The sequence below is a fragment of the Pithys albifrons genome, chromosome 4, assembly GCF_047495875.1.
Source record: "Pithys albifrons albifrons isolate INPA30051 chromosome 4, PitAlb_v1, whole genome shotgun sequence".
Lineage (NCBI taxonomy): Eukaryota > Metazoa > Chordata > Aves > Passeriformes > Thamnophilidae > Pithys > Pithys albifrons.
The window spans coordinates 92347505-92365282 of NC_092461.1; the positions used below are offsets into that span (position 1 = coordinate 92347505).

Genomic DNA, 17778 nt, shown 5'->3' on the forward strand with positions numbered 1-17778 from the left:
CCACAGCCATCAGTCCTGTCTCATCTCATAGTGAACACTCATCTCTAGGGAATAATTAACAGGTGACTCCCGAGGGGGACAATACTTTCCAATAGATGATTTTCTGTTCAATCTTAAAGTAGCTGTGTAATGTTTTAAAGTTGTAGGTTTCTGTCCTGAGGATAGAAAATGAAAGATGAAGTGATTCCTTTTTTATAGTTTAGTAAGCCTTTAGTGACTTGGTACAGTACAACCAAAAGTTCTCATGCAAACTTCCTTTAGAAGTACAGTTGTTTTCTTGTGAGGAAATCCTCTAATGCCTCAAATGACCAAAAGGGAGAGCATCTCTTCATGGACAGGATGTGCTCTGCACAGTGTGCAGTGGGAAAATCCATCCAGGCTCCATTCAATGTTGTGTGGCTGCTGAGTTCCCAGCATCTGAGTGGCTTATAAGGTTTGCTCATGATCTATATATATTTTCCTATTCTGTCTTATTAAAGGAGTGGTCTTACTAAACTGTCATCAAGTCTTTCCAATTGAGATTGAAAAAGAGTCCCATGTTGTCTCCCTCCCTCTCACCTCACCTCGTGCCACCCCATCTCACCTCCCTCACCTGTTCATAACACACTCACCAGGTGTTAAACAGTTTTTCATTTAGGTTTTGTAAAACTCATCCAAAATACAGCAAAAGACCTTTCCCAAAGTTTGGTGAACATGTGATAACTCCCTTTTTATTACAATGCAGGGAGACAGCAGTATCTTTATTACTTGACAAAACAGAGAAAGCCTACAATATTTTCAGAGGATTTGCAGGCTGCAGAGCTCTTGCTGTCACGACATTATAGCTGCTTCTATGACAGTGCTGAAATCTGTCAACCAGTCAACCCTAAAGGGGTTCCAAGGAGGAAAAGCTATGACTCCTTGAAGTTTTAGAAGACCAAACAGTTCAGAAATTCTGCAAGGCCAGGAGTGGTGGCAGATAAGGAGGAAGAGGGAAGACTGGTGATACCTGGAAAGCAACCGAAATCCCTATGCACTTTCCTCAGTCTGAGGAAAGTTTGTGCCAGCCCTGGCCCTAGTTCAGGGATGGCTGTGAATAGCTATGCCACTCTGCTCCCCAAAACACCCCTCTATTGGACAGCCAGGGCTGCAGCCTCACACCTGGTGGCATTTCCCCTCTTGCAGGAACATCCTCACCTGACCACAACCTGGATCCCACAACCATTTAATTACACAACTGCATTTTTTGGTGCTGCTAGTTGCAGACAAATAACTAAGGGTGAGAGTTACAGGAAGAATTTAACCTGCTATGTCTGAAAAACAGACTACCTTTTCCTAATCCTCAGACTACTTTCCTTAAAGTATAGGATAAATTTTTCAAGGAGTATAAATAAACTTGGAAGGAGTTTAAAAAGAATTCTGGTTTTTAAAATGGGCTTGTCGAGAAAAAATATCAGCTTATCACCTGGACTAGTTCTTTTTTTCAGTCTTCATGACCTGGATATTAGGAAGTTGCAAGATTTACCACCTACACAAAATAAATGAAACCTTTGCTTAGCCTAGGGTTGCATTTCTTTTCCTTTTTTTTTTTTTGTTAATCACTACTGAGCTTTGATTTTACTATTTTTCCTAAATAAAAGTTATAGACAGAATGAAGGCTGATAAAAAACATATTCTCCTAAGAATTTTTTCTTCCATTAAAAGACAGTTGGATCTCATTGTTCTTATGGCACAATGCCCCCAGCATAGGTGAACAGCACCACATCAAAAGCCAGCTCTGAAACACTGGAATCCAAAAACAATGTAAGATCACATACACATTGCTGCTATTCTGGTTCTCCTTGATTTATTATTTATTTGAAACAGAACACACAATTATTTTTAAAACACTGAAAGACAGTCCACTCCAGGGTTGGCTGATAACCATGCCATCTCTTCCACTTTTATTGTGGGTCTCATATATAATATTTGATACATTTCTCCTGTTTATAAACCGGAAAAAGACACAACTGTGTTGTCTTTTCCATAAAAAAATGTTTGGGGCAGGGAGGAAGGAAGGATTTCCATGTTAGCTATAAAAACTGTAAACTAAAGGCTCAAAAACTGGCAAAGCAAATTGAACTTGTTATTTTCTCCTTTTCAAAGGTTCAGAAGATATTTTTATCAAATTTCCACACTTTTTTCCCCTCAGTGGGGGTAATTCACTGCTTTAATTCATAAAAATTATGATCACTGGTGGTTCTGTAATTCTCTGATTTTTTAAATGCCTTGGGATGTTTCAGGGTCTAATGTACCACATTTAGGCACTGGTAGAACATGGAAGAATCCTGCAAATACTGAGTATTAGAGAAAGCAACTCGTAATAACTTTGGCATTTAAATTATAAAGCTTCATCTGATGTGTGCTAAAACACTTGGCTGCCCCGCACTGGGTCACCTCCCCTACCACCTCGGGTCTTGGGACGATGAGTCAAGGTGGGGAGGCAGAAAGTGGGGGTCACCTGGCGCTCCCCACCTTGTGCTGCTGAGGGGGCCATGGGGACCTGGCAGGTGACAGTCCTCTGTTCTTCCCCACACCATTTCTGCTGCTGGCTGACTTACCAAACTGTGCAGGGAGCTAACATGAAGGAATCTACACTCTCTACTCCCTCCCTGAGCACACCCTGGTGAAATTTAGTCATGTACCATCCCAATCAGTGCCGCTGAAAAAAGGAGCTTATGGTTAGACTTCAAAGGCTTGTTACTGACCAAATTTTTTTAAGAAGTGGTTCTACAAATACTTCAATACACTTGAAAGATTTGTCAGAAAAGGAAAAAAAAAAGGCATGAGCGGCCCTTACCTGGAACTGACATGCACATTTCAAGCCATCGCCCTCTTCCTTGCACACTCCTCCATATTTACATGACGATTCATCACACACTCTTACATCAGATTCCCTTACATTTAACTCTGAAAAAAAAAAAAAGGAGACAGAAAAGAAATTGTAAGATCAATAGTTTTGAGGTCTACCTTGTTCTTAAAGCCTCTGAGACCCCTGATGCCTTACCCAGCAATACAGAAACTAAAGGATAAAAGGCAGAGCTGTTCCCTGAGCTGCTCTGCACTGGCTCCATCCTGTCCTGGGCTTCCGCCCCAGGGGCAGGTCCTGCTCCCCAGAGGCAGCTTTGCCTGGCTGGCACAGTGTTAAAGGTTCAAACACAGGAAGGTGGTGTTGGGAGAAGACCCCTCAGAGAATTTTTCTCACCATACCAACACAAAAGGTTTAGGTTTGGAGTCTCAGGAGTGAAGACAAAAGATAGCTAATGGCTTTCAGTTTCAAGCTTCATGGTGGGTGGAGGTGAGAAAACAGAATCCCATCACCTGGGGTGGGGAGAAGTTTTTCTTTCTTTGTTGTCTGTGTGCTGGTTTGACTTGGGTTTTTTTTTGGGGGGGGTGGTGTTCGTTGGGCAGCTGCAGAAAAGGAGCCACGGCTTGCTGGTGAGCTCTCTTTTTCTGGCTCTGCTCTTTGCTTTTCCCCCTCCATCTCTGGGCACCCTGACCTTCAGAGAGAGAGAGAGAAGAGAGGAGAGACACAGCTGCTTCAGGACACTGCAGACCTTTTTTTTTCCTCTTCCTGGGGATCGATTCAGACTGCAAGGAGATTCCTGGGAACTATCACCATTTCCTCCACTCCCAGCTTTATTCCTTCTTTGTTTGGGACAAAGGACAAAGAGAGAGAGAGAGTTCATGTGAGTGCTCCTCCGCTCATCTCTGCCTTACTGGGAAAAAGAGTGAGAATTCATCTTGCAGCCAGCCAAGGTGGGACACTGACACTGTCCATAAATGTAACTGCTCCAGCAGGAATCTGCCATTTGGGGGGTTGTTCTCTTTTGTTTTTTACCTTTGGTGCTGGGGGAATAGTTTGCTCTGGTCTGTTTACAGTTATATCTATATCCATATATATATATATATATATAGTAGCTAAGAACAGTTATCCTTCTTATATCCATCTTCTAATTAAATTCCTTTTCTTAAATTTAATAAAGAGTGATGTGATTATTGTGGAGGAATCCTCTCCTCTGTTTTTGGTAGACATTTTGGTTTTTCCCTCAAACTAAGACACAGAGAGGCTGTGGCTAAATGCTGTTTACCAAACAAACAGATACAGAGCAAGTGTGTGCTTATACTGCTCAAATTCCTTTCTATGTCTCTCCTTATGGAGATGCTCCAGTACAAAACTCCACAGAAGCTGAGTCTAACAGGAGTCAGGATCTTTACACAAGTTATAGCCCATGTTTCTCACCTACTACTTCTTCTTGTTTTACTCTCCACAAAGGTCCTGAGGAAGAAAAAGTTTACATCCGAATTTCCCTGACCAGTTTTCCAGTCTCTGCCACAGCCACATTGTTATCCTTCAGACTCAAAATAAATCCAAGTGTGTTTAAACTATTATAATTTGCTTGCACTATAGGAGCCAGAGTAATGAAGCAGAGATCTGTTTCTTAGCTGCTGCATAAAAACGTGGAGCACAAATGCAGCTCCTGTCTCCATAAGCTTGCAGTAGAGGCACAGCTAGCAAGAGGGAAACCAAGGGGCTACACACACCAACTGCATAGGCTCTAGTTCCAGCGTAAAGGTCGCCTCAATGACTTCAGGCTTTTCTGGGCATCACAATCCAAAGCTAGATTTAAAGGAGAATAAATGTATTCTTTTGAAATAAGTGTTTTATTTGAACTATGTATAGGAGAGAGCACAAAAGGTGGCACCAGAAGGATAATGAAGTGGTCGGTGTTAGCCTAAATGACCTCATCAGGCTGTGTGGGAACAGTGCTGGTACTATCAATTCCAATGAAAAGGTGAAAGCGACACCAAGAGCTCTGCAAAAATCCTCTGCCACTGTTAAGTGTGCAGTGATATCAGAGGATATTCAAAGATGTCTGTGCTACAGCTCAAGCCAGAAACCTTCAGGACTGTATAGCAAGTATGATCCAGTAAAGAGATTCATTGACAGTGATGTGATTTAAAATAATGCCTGTGACTATTAATAAGCAAGCTCTATCCAGAAAACTGGCTTAAAGAAAGAACAGAACACCAGCCATTCAGAAATGGGGAAAGGTAGGTCAAAAGCAGAAGAAAATAATCCGTGTTGCCACTTAGAGTCTTAAACAGGCAATCACCCTCCTCCTCCCAGCAGTGTCAGCACTTTGGTATGACAGTGACAGACACCCTGGAATACTGCTTCTATGTGTTTATGTAACATTATACACCCACACCTATAGTTTATATAAATATATAAATAAACAATAATTACTATAATAAATTCACCATCTGACATATGCTTTTATATTTAATATAGCATTATTATGCATTTTTTTCGTAGCACTGAAGATATGGCATTACTGCTTAATGCAAAGTCCAGTTATAATCCACATATCTTTTGTCTGCTGTGAGAAAAAATTGGAAAACATTGATTCTTTTTCCCATGTAGGTCCATCATTCCCAAAGACATAAATGAGGAGGGCAATGTGTGTAACACTGGGCAAATAGGTAACCTGGTTGCCATCACAACCCTGTGTGTGTGTTCTCTGATGTTATTCTTAATGCCACCGTTTATCAAGTGTGACTGCTGCGTTGTAGGCACCAAGTTAATGTGACAGAACATTGCAGCTATTCAATTTAATGTGTTCATAACTTGCTCCTGAAGGAAATGTGTCTTTCTTCACATGAAGATCTATTCCATGAACAAACTAGAAAAATTAATTAAGGGGAAATGATTGTCATATCTGAAAGAAAGGTCCACCTTTAGGTGATATCACATTTCAGAAAATGCAATTATAGAAAGGAGTAACCAACCATACAGACAAATTAGAGCATGAACAGCTTTCACAATTCTGTTTTCATCAGGTCAGGAAAATAATGAGATGTTGATCCCCCCCTTCTCAACTCTCAGTGGAGCTTGCTGGATTCAGTGCTTTGCAACATCCTACACAGTACACCCAGTCAGCAGAAGAAACCTCTCAGCAGCTCAACTCCTGGCTGTGTTCCTTAGGGTCTACACAATGTTCAACTGCCTAAGCAAGGTAGTGCAGACTTTTCCTCAGTATCAGTGTCCCCTGGTGTGGACAGGGCACACAGACACCCAGGAAGGACCCTTTTCACCATAGTGGTGGGCAAGGGACCTCACTTTCATGCAAAGGAGGGGAAAGGAACAGTGGGGTCAGAAAGAAACCCCAGCTAGCAGTTCAGCATCAAGGCTGAACCAGAGATGTACTTGTTCCTAACTGAGCTATTGCTATGACTGCAAAAGCCAATGAGAAAGGGTAAGATTTCAGAGCAAAACTATAAGAGAGGTTGTGAAGATGGAGGTAGAGAACAGGCCTTTGTGAACTTTCCTCACCCCAAAAAACTGAGGAATTTGGTTCCTTTTTTTTAATTCTACAGGAGGAATCAAGATGACAGAACACACACACTGTTTTAATGGTTACTTCATTTCAGGAGTGGACTGTTTTTCTTTCCACATAAATGGTAAATACTGATTAAAAGCTTTATGGCATGAAATGAATGTTGAGCAGGAAAGGGCCTGCAGAGACCAGGAGCCAGCATGATTTTCCAAAGTTGTACAAAAGACAAGATACCCTGGTGATTGGCACTTGAATATGACAGATGAACTTTATTCTGTCAGGATGTCACCTAATCCCTTATTCCATTCAATGACAAACTCCAGCAGCAGCAAAATCAAGCCTCTGACACGTGCACATGTGCACAATTACATCTGATGGAGTCACAAGTACCAAGGAAGTGTGGTGGCCATAATGACTTCCATATCTACGGCATTCAGTTCTAAAATGAATAGATGTGGATGGATGTTAAGAGAGTGAAGAGAAGCTATAGACGTCTCGCATGTCTCTTTTCAGAGGATTCCCCACAGACAGAGAATTAGAGTGGAGTTTCTGCAATTATTTTCAGAAGAACAGAATCATTATCATCGTATGTGAGAACAGACCCAAGAGGGGGCAAGAACATGTAGCAAATGGTTCAGGGTAATTTCTTGCATGTTTCTTTAATGCCTATCACAACTCATTTCCTAGACTTTTAGCAGGTATAAATAAGAGAGAACCTCGGCGTGATTCATTATGTGCAGTGAGAATAAGGTATGACGGTAGGTAGTAATCCATCAATTCCCAAGAGAAAATATAATTAGTGCAATTAAATCAGGCTTCCAAATTTATGATAAAATTAATCTCCAAAGACCTGAAATAAGGTATTAGAAATGATTTGCTAGTATCTGTTCAGTCAACACAGTTGCTGGTCGTGCAAGGACTGAATGGCACAGAGCAGCTTGCAAAGATCCACAGCAAGGTCTTTTAGGCTTGGATTTTTTTCCCTTTTGAATGGAATAGACCTTAATTGATACATCACCAAAAAGGAAGAAAGGCTTCTCTATTTTGACTCCTTTCAGAGAATCTGAAGTACAACTCGATACAAGTAGCTGAAGATTGGCTTTTTGCCTGTGACCTCAAAGTGCGTTGCTCTGAGGCTCTTGTTATAAGCTAAATTACATGTGTCAAAATGCTGAACCTGAAGATGAAATCAAACTTGTAGCTTCCATCTGGATACCTCAAGAATAAAGTAAAAGCTAAGATGGGCAGATCTCTTACCTTTTCTTTTTCAAAACTCATGTTTCTCCTGGGGTTGGCAACAGGAAAGAGTAATGATGAATGGATATAAGGAACCAAAAAATACCTTTCTCGCATGAAGTGAGCATGTGGGTTTAGTAGCAGTGGTCCCAGCTTTGTCCCTCTTGAATATTGCAGCTATGCCTGAGAAAAAACTCTCTCTGCTTGCCTGTCTGTTTTCTCTTTCTATTGGTAAGACTCCAACCAGGAGAGGTGCCAGGACCCCTTGTGCCTTTTACTCTTGACCCAAGGGTTTGGTAAACTAAGGAAAGCAACTTCTACCATTTGTAATAGAGGGAAAAGGCTCACACATGTCTCACTGCTGCTTTCTAGTCCTCCAAACAGTTTATTCTTTGTGAAGCCAAGTTTTGAATTGGGATCTATGACCTCTCATGCAGGTCATATACAGACACTTGCACATGTACACACACAGACCTGGGCAAGTTCATACAGGGTCTATAACTCTACAGGTTAAAAGAACTCCCAAAATTGTAAGAACAGTTGAGTTGAGTCAAAAGTGGCTTGGGAAAGGGCTCAAGAAAAATTATGTTGAAAAGGATATGTTAAAGCCCACAAAGTCTACTGGAGATAGCAGTGTTATGACTGGATGAGCTCTCAGGACCACACAAGAGAGTAACAGAGTCAAAATCTGATGAACAAAAAACCTATAATCTACTCAGTTTTGGAAGTCAGTCTTAGGACTCTGGATTGGCTTCGGCAAATTATTGGGTTTTTTTGGTTTTGGCAAATTGTTCTTGTTTTGACAAAGTATTTATAAATGGATGGAGAACTGAATGAGGAGGAAAAAACCCTGACAAAATCTATTCCTTAAGAATTATAAAGCTGAGATGCTCACAAGTACAGTAATAACATGAATCTTGAACCTAACTCTTGAATAAAGCTTCACCTGACAGTCACACCCTTTGCCCCACAACAGACAATAGCTAGAGCCAGGCCTCTGCCCCCATAGTTCCCAAGCCCAGCCAACTCAACTTCAGTTATGAAGGTGAGTTCAAGTGGTGTCACAGGCAGAAAATCACTGCCAAAGAGATTTTCCAGGGGAGTATTTTGGATGTCCCTGGGATACCTCTGCTCACCTCCAGCTGCCAGCCCAGAACAAAACAGCACAATTCTCCCTTAAACCCTACCAACCCTGTGCAGATGTATGAGCACCCCAGCTAGTAGTGGCTTCAGTCACTTCAGATTTCCATTTCCTACAGTGACTAGGACATTGGTTCAGACACTTAGCTCACATCTACACATCTATACATAAACATTTACATTTAGATATCTGAATCTGCAAGCTCAGCCCCATCCCACTGCTTTTCCAAGTGCATCCAGAGCAGTCATTCCTGCAGTAAGCCATGTAACTGCTTACAGAGCTATTTCACCCAGGCTGTGGACAAGAGGCATAATTTTGGGAGTACTCATGAGGGATTCAGTTGTTCTGACCCTGGATATGTGTTTGAAGTGAGGCGGTGTAAGTTATTCTCCATTTAAGCAACTGGGTACAAATCTCACAGAAAAATGCAAGTTACAGCTTTGTGCAACAGAACTTGTTTCTACTTGTTTTATCGCATCCCTTCAACTCCTCACTGGCCCCTTCTACACCAGTTTCCCTCTTTAGCCAATCTTACTCTGCAGCTGCTCCACCACCCTTTCTCTGCTCCCTTCAAAACATCAGAGAAACATTCAAAGAACTCACTTCTGCTTTGAAAATTGAATTAAGAAGTACAAGGAAAAAAAAATCTCTGAAATAAGTGGGTCATTTTGTGGAGCCCACTGTAAGGACCAAGCCCAGACCCCAAAAATCAGGGCATTACACTACCCTAAGAGTGAGATTAGCTAAGAATATCTCTTTTTCCAGAGACTTTGTGGCTTCTTTTAAGATAGTGAAGCCACATGTTAGACTACTAGTTTGCACAACAGAAATGTGGTCAGGGACACAGATTCGGGAACACACATACACACGTCTCAATTCTTTGCAGCAGATGGGATGCAAGGGTTGTTTCCATGGTGGACACAGAAGGGTACTTTTATCTTCTACCAGTTTCAGACTGACACATCCACCAGCACAAACCTAACATCTGTTACCACCACTTCTCTGCTCTGTTTCTGAAGCAAAAAGGAAATCTAGGAGCCAAACTTACCTAATGTACACCAAATAGTGAAGGTGAAGTGTTCTTCCACCTGCTTTGTGCCTGTATGGTGCAGATGGTTTATTTTAAAACAAGCCAGCATGAACAGCCCAAATGTGCACATGTACACAAACTGTTCTGGGGGAAAGGAAGCCCTGAGGCTTTGCAACATTTTCTTTGACCTCTGCCACTGATGCCACTGGAAGAAAATACTGAGTATTTACTCCTGATTTTTCTCAATCTCATGGTCATAAAGTGTTTTGTTGAAATAAAACTCATCCTAGCAGAAAGTGAGTGAGCAGTCACTGCTACCTTTCCCTTGGTCAAGGAGAACAAAATCAGCAAATCATAGTGTCATAGAATTTCCTGAGTTGGAAGGGACTCCCAAGTATCACAGAAGTCCAGCTCCTGGTTCTGCACAGGACAGCCCCAAGAATCACATCTTGTGCCTGAGAGCATGGTCCAAATGCTTCTCGAATTCAGGACAGGCTTGGTGCTGTGACCATGTCCCTGGGAAGCCTGTTCCAGTGCCCAATCACCCTCTGGGTGAAGAACCTTTTCCTAAAATCTAAGAAAGGTAGATATTATGAAAAATACCTTGGAAATACCTAAGCCTCCTTTGACACAACTTCAGGCCATTCCATCATGTCCTTTCACCGGTCATCACAGGAAAGAGATGAGCGCCTGCCTCTCTGCTTCCCCTCGTGAGGAAGTTGTAGACCACAATGAGATTTCCCCTCAGTCTCCTCTTCTCCAGGCTGAACATACCAAGTGACCTCAGCCATGCCTTGCATGGCTTCCCTGCAAGGGTATTCACCACCTTCACTGCCCTCCTCTGCACAGATGCCTGGCTTTAGCACTTCAACCAATGGAGCAAGTCTTGTTTCTCGGTTTATGGGTTAGACAACAAGGTATTACTAAAATAATGTGCATTCAGAACCCTGATCTTCCCAAACAAGTATGTATCATTGACAAAACCTGAGACTGCCATTTATTTGGTAACTAATAAACAATCTGTAAATTAGGGTTTCCAGAGCAGATTAATATCCCCATGTTTCAGCAGTTGTGGATTATGTAAATCACAACAATTTGCATTGGAGAGTTTATGTCTGCTGAATTTCTCCTCAGAAATTGTCAGAGGTTACGGGTGAAGAAAAAGAGAGCAGACAAGCCCCCTCAGACAATATTAGCAATTACTTGTCCAAATAAATAATACTTGCTTGTGTCAGACAAGGCAAAGTAAGACAGAATGTTCATATGAAAAATTATGCTTTTCAGAAAAGAAAGCATACAATAAGATGGACTACTGGGAAATAATTCAGGGAGAAGGAGGATGCCATTCAGACACTGCACATCCCCTTTGAAGATGGTTGTTGCCACTGATTTGAAGTGACATTTTAGCAAAAAAAATGTATAAGAAATTAAGAATGTGGAGAGTGGAAAGAGAAAAACAAGGAAAAGAGCTTCTAAACAAAGTAATCAGAGAAGAAAAAGAGGAAAATTAAAATATGTAACACAGGAAAATCTAAAGCAAATTATTATTTAAATAATCAAAAGAGTTAAAAGTAATTTAAATGTCCTTTCTGTGACATGGTATAATTTCCTTTCACACTTGCATTAAAAGAAAGAAATTCTTTGGAACAACCATGAGGTTATATGGGAAAAAAAATAAAATTAATTTACACTAAAAAAAAAAGGACAACTGTAATCTACTGGAATGAAGACACTTGCAGCTGTTTTTTTAATTTGTCAATTAATCGATGTCTTGGGTGGCTGATGGCAAATCTGCTGTTTCAAAAAATCTCAAGCAGTATTACAGGACTAGCACAACCTGTTTTGCTGTGTCTCAATGCAATATTTAATGCTCAGTTGTGCAGAAAGGAGAAAAAACCTGTGCTTTGGCTCTTGAGAATGCTGAGTGAATAAAGCTTGAAATATTTCCCTAAAACTACTTTTGCAAGACTGCGTTATCTTTTCATTGCTTAAGTGCTGTCCAATACATCGAGGATGATTACACTCTTACATTTCCAATCACTATAGTCTCCTTTTAGAACAGAGGAAAACTGAACACACACATGCTGCTAAAGGAATTAGTGCTCTTGCACATAATAGAAAGCCACAGCAAATTTTAACTAGCACTCACACAGCAAGGTAGGAAAACTGGCTTTGAACCTGAGAGTCTCCCACACTGCAATATTAACATTACTTAATGTGCCTCAGACTAACTCTATTCAGTGTGAAAAAAGTAAGGAAAGTGTCACAGTGACAAACGTTTGTATGACAGTTCCGTCAAAATATTGGATGCAGCCGATGGAGCATTTCTGTTTCCATCAAGGAAAAAAGAAGTATTTGCAGAAAAAGTTAAGGCACTCTTTTTCTTATATTAAAAGCTTTGACAATATTTCAGAAATTCTGTATAATCTGTAGGCGAATATTTCATCAAATGGTACAAATCGACAAGATGTGCAGTTGGTTGGAGACAGGGAAAAGTGCAGTGGTAACCTGGAATCATCTTCCTCCTCCTAAACACTTTCATGTCAAGGTCAGGTAGTACAGCAATCTGGCCTTCAGGACATGGGTCTGGTGTGCTTCTCTGCCAGCAGCTATCCAGGGCACCGACTTCAAAACTTGCTTACAAAGCAGAATATGTCTTACTACAAAAAATTATTGAATGTGATTATGCAAGGCCATTATAAAAAAGTTAGCAAGTCGTGGCATAATTTACATAAAATTAAAATAAAATATTAGAAAAGAAACCTGCTCATGTAGCATATTTACAGCAAGATTGATTGCAACATAGATTATTCCTTTATTTTCAAAGGAAACCAAGGCTGTGCAGGAGCAGCAACTCTCTAGACATATCTCCGTTAGTTTGTTCCAATAACTTTTGGGCTCCTTAGTCAACTTCAGCAAAATCTGATGGTGATAGAGGCCTGGGACAATGAAATTCCTACAAGTTCATGGAAAATCAGCAGTTGCTTAGAGCAAGTGGATCCAACTTCACTATCAGTTGGAGGAACTGAAGGCACATACATCAGGAAAGGCTTATTGTGACAAGATCACAAACCATGTGACAAGAACACAGACACATGTGATGTGTTTCTTTTCACAAACACATGCAAATAAGTGGTATTGACTGTTTTCCACTCATGGCACTGTTATGGTCCTTGTATATTGAGACTTAGATCTTTAGACTTGGATCTTGTTAACACATGGACTTTTAGGATACTGGATAACCTATGCTTCTGAATGTTAATGCCTGTACAAATGGATGCATTCTGGTAGGATAACTTTAAAAATAGTGCTCTTACACTTTGCCAGACTTTTTCAACTAGTGGGAGACCTAGGAAATTTTTCATTTATGTTAAATATACTGTTTATTCCTGACATATGTGCAGCATGTGCAATTATACTCAGTGAGAAAATATTATTTATCCTTGTTCCCTTCATCTTCCCTTGCTCTCTTGCTCTGTCTCTCAGTCTGCAGAATAGATGGTCAAATATCCAAATGTTTCCAAGCAACTTTCTAAGGGTCTTATATCTCTCCTCTCCCCTGTCCCCAAAGCTGGGGAGTTTCACTTGCTTTCCAGCATCATTGCCTATGTAAGAACACAGCAGGCAAGCAGTGTGTTCCCATTGAAGCTAAAGCTTTGGCTAATGAATACTTGTCCTGAATAAATCTTTCTATGCCAGTTAAAAAATGAGGTGAATTCTTCAGTCCTGTTCATCAAGTAGATCTGCCTGTTACTTCCCTAAGCCTGTAAAGGAATGGCAAGCTGATCAAACACTGAAGCTACAGAGCTCTCATTTATACTCCTGAAAAACCTGAAGACTGAAGCAGAGTAAAATGATGACAAAAATGAACACTAAAGCAACTAGTTAGCTTCTATAAACATCACAGGGAATTTCTTCTTAGTTCTGTAGGTGACATATATAACAAGTTGACTGTAAATTGCAATATAACACTGGTCAAATTCTGATCCCATTGCTGGCACAAAACTTGAAGGCATGTAGTCTAGGGACCAGCTTGCCAGATTAGAAACTGGAATAGAGGTGTCATGCTCTTATCAAGTTTCCAGAATTACAGTATTTGCTTACAGATGGGGAATGGATGGCTAATGGATCTACCTCACCATGGTGCTAAAACCTGATCTCCCCCTGCTGTCAGTTCCTCACTTTCATTTCTTCTATAGCAGAAGAGAAACAAGCCCTGGTGAGAACAGTGCTATGATGCAAAGAAGATGTAGCCTTTCTATAATCATGGCAATCATCTCCCCTCCAATTACTGCCTTCAGAGCTCTGGGCTGCAGTCAGAAAATGGAGCCTTCATCTCTGTGAGCAAAGTGAGGGAAGCAGTAAGAGGGCTTGAAAATGAGGGTTTTGTCATTTTTGAAACGTGAGTTGAAGCCAGCAGATGCCTGAGCACATGGAAGTGTGTCCATTTAGCTCCAAGTCCAGATATTTTCTTCACTCTCAAGGTCATGTTAACACATGCTTGATTTTGGTGCTCTAGAAGTCCTAGCACAAAGAGAGACTTGGGCTCTCTAAGTGGATTTACACTTTCCTCTAAGGAAAGTTATGGAGGTTGTTTGGGTTCTTGCTGTTTGTTTTACATAATTTTAAAAGACATTTAGGGTGACTGGGAAATCAAAATCAACTCTAATTACTCATTAATCACTTTCCCTTTCCCATATTCTTCTTGTGGTTTCAGTGTCAGAGAGACATTTAAAGAGCTGCTGAGTCTTGATTCTTGAAAGCTCCACAGGCAAGTGTGTTCGTAGCTGTGGAACAGCCTCCAGGTTGTCAACTAATACATGTTGAGGAGCTGACCTTCTGGGATCCACTTTCTGATGACTTATTTGAAAAATTTAAAATAAATTCAATAATGATGTTGTTAAAAGTAAAAAATCTCCCAAGGATAATGGAAAACACTTAAGAGGAAAATGCTAGGTTTTCATGGATAAACCAACACAGCACTTACATGTATTATATAGTACAACTCAGGTTATTACACATACTCTGCTTATTTCACAAATTAAAAATTATTGCCAGAAATGGTATGTTTCACGGGGAAAATGAGGTATATTTAAAAAATGCAAAAGAAATATGTATATACATACATTCCAAACTCCATATTTTCAGTACAAATATTTTCAGTGTTCAGTATTGGGTCCTATGCTACTGTCTTTCCCTTCCATTTTTCCATTTATCACAGAACTTTTTCTTTAGAGTTAAAAAGACAGAAGAAAAAGAAAGCTAAAAGTCCTTGCATTTCTCAGCTAAGAACCAAAGAAAATCAGGTGCCTTTCGGTGACTTTTGTAGAAAAATACTGTTTTCTATAAAACGGTTTTCAAAGAGGAACAACTCTATTTGAAATTATGTTTCTCCATTTAGCATACATAATTTGAGGCTCCAGTCCTATAAATGCCTGTGCAGAGACTTAACCTTGAGCATCTGTGATATCTAAATAAGCTAAATGGAACTGATCATGTGCAAGACAGAGAGAGCCTTTAAGTGCTTTAGGACCAAGGACACAAGCAATTTTTGAGGACCTGATTTTTAAGTAAATAATAATTAACTTGACTAAGGCTTCTGTCTATTGATTACAAATGTGTGGAATTACAGAGTGGAGAAATATTTTAAAGCACAGTTAATTTCTCAGATTTTAAATTTGCTGTTTGTCTTGCAAAAGAAAATATCTGACATAAAGTTGTCAGATAGTGTATTAATCAACACTTAATTATTCACTCTCTACAGGGAAAATGCTGCAGTCTGCTAGATGACTTGATACAGAAATCTAAAATGTGGCTTCAAATAGCTTAAATTTTAAACACTACTCATTGCTCTCAGTCACTATCATTAACAGCTATGTGAAATATCGTAATACCTACAGGCTTCAGTGAAGATCAGATCCCCATTTTGAAAGGCAGGGATAAGAACCAGTCCATTACTTACAGCATAAGCACAGAAGTAATGCAAACTCTGATAAAACTTAGATAATATCATGTCCATTTCAGTGGATGTGAATGAGAAAGAGAAGTATATAGAGAGAGAATTATTTGTCCAAGGCTACAACACAAGGCCAAGGCAGGGTACCACAAAAGAACTTGTCCCTCTCCAATTGTTTTACTACAAGGTTATCTTTTCACATTCTCATCATCTTCCCTTTAATAGAAATATCTTCAATACCACAGCTACAAAATGATTATGATCACCAAAAATGGAGCAGACACAAAAAGATTTAGGGAGTACATATTGGTAATTTTAAAAAGTGAGAGAAAAAATGAATACTAACTTGCTAAGGCTACTAATGCTAACTAAAGAGCTATGTTGATGTATTAATGCGGCTTGCAGGACTCATTTGCTGTACTTAAATAGCTGATAATCGCTGCTCAGAATTCAAACTGTGCCACTGTGATAGAGCCTAATGCAGACAGTGCCATGCAAACCCAGAAACGTGTCTCACAGCCCCACTGGGAAAAAGCCTTGTTTGTTCAGGAATACAACACTGTAGGGGGTTGGCCCTTGAGCAGCAACACATGAAAAAATGCAGGAGCCTGGACACGTTTTTGGGATATGCTTTGCCCTAGGGGGATAGGACAGAGGGGCATAGACAAATAAGACAATAAGATGGGCTTGAATCAAAGAGAGATTATACCTTTCAGAAAGGACATTGTCTTTGTGAGAGTGTGAGAAAAAGGATCTCTGCTTGCTGCTCCCATCTATGTGGTCTCCTGTCACAGAGCATTTGGTGTCCCTTTGCACCCAGGACCAGTTTTCTAATGAAGACACCTCATCTCAACCCCTCTCACTTTTCAGTCACCTGAGATTTTCAGGAGCTGATCCATTCCTCAGATAAACTCTAAGAGAACACAAATATGAGTGTAGCTCAAGGCTGACTGAACATTAGGAGAAACCTGCTGCACCCAGAGTATCCAACTGACATTTTCCCAAAATGACAGTAAGTCACCTGTCATCTGAAGATGACTGGGGTAGCAAAGATTTAGATTTCCTCAGAAGGTATGGAAACTGTAAACCTGTCATATATCTTCTTTCGAAGTTTGCAAAGGTGGAAGAGCCTGGCAAACTTCCACACAAATTTCTGGGAAAAAAATAAACTTCATGTCTGCATAATCTACATACGAGAGAGACTACAGATCAGACTTGACATGTGGTCATGGGATAGGAAGATCTTCATCCCAGAACCCAATTTCAAATCTAATTCAAGTTAGTAGTGCCTGACACTGATTTTCTATCTGGAAGTCTGACTTGCCTTCACCATAGAAAATCAGCAAAGCATTTCCCATACCACCAGTACCCATTCAGAGCTACTTGTGAAAACTATTCTGGCAGCTCTGCAGAGGTGGGCCACCATCTTCATCCGAATCACTAAGCAGATAAATGGGTTGAACACTTGGCGAGGGATTCAACCTTACAACTGCCCATCTGCACTAGCATTTTCAATGTTAATAAAGACTGACAAAGTTGAGGTAAATAAAAAACTTACAGAAAACAGTCTTCTTGCAACGATAATTGTTATGAATGTTTTCCATGATCTCAGTCAAGCTCTTTGGGCAAGATCTCCACTGACACTGCAGATCAATTCTTTGTGCACAGGATTACTGAAGGGCTTGTGAAAACAAATAACTAGAAACATCTTCCCTCCAATTCCCTAATGCTGTTCACAGCAGTTTCATATAAACATAACCTTACTTGTAACCAGGTGAGGGAAATCAGCAGGGCCTCATGGCCATCCTTTGCATATGATATTCTGCTGCCAGCAGCTGTAAATTCAACACTTCGCTAGGCATTAAATTTACTCTCAAGAAACATTTTCTAAGAGAGGTGACAGAGTTATTGCGCTGTTGCAGCTGTGGAGACAGATGGCAGTATGCCAAAACTCCAACGAAATTTTAAATTAGAAATTTGACCATCTGCTATAGGTGGGAAAAGAAAAGTTTTTATGCCCAGGCTCCTCCCTTAGTTTTGTAATTTCCTTGGTACT

The 17778-nt window shown here is 40.3% G+C and overlaps 1 protein-coding gene across 2 annotated transcripts in view; it reads right to left on the reverse strand.

Moving 5' to 3' along the window:
* Positions 1 to 17778, reverse strand: part of TMEFF1 (transmembrane protein with EGF like and two follistatin like domains 1) — a 118632-nt gene that overhangs the window by 44760 nt on the left and 56094 nt on the right. For both annotated transcript variants that reach the window (XM_071554990.1, XM_071554992.1), the window contains exon 2: positions 2819 to 2928. In XM_071554990.1, coding sequence (XP_071411091.1) covers positions 2819 to 2928 — 110 coding nt within the window. The remainder of the gene's footprint in view (positions 1 to 2818; positions 2929 to 17778) is intronic.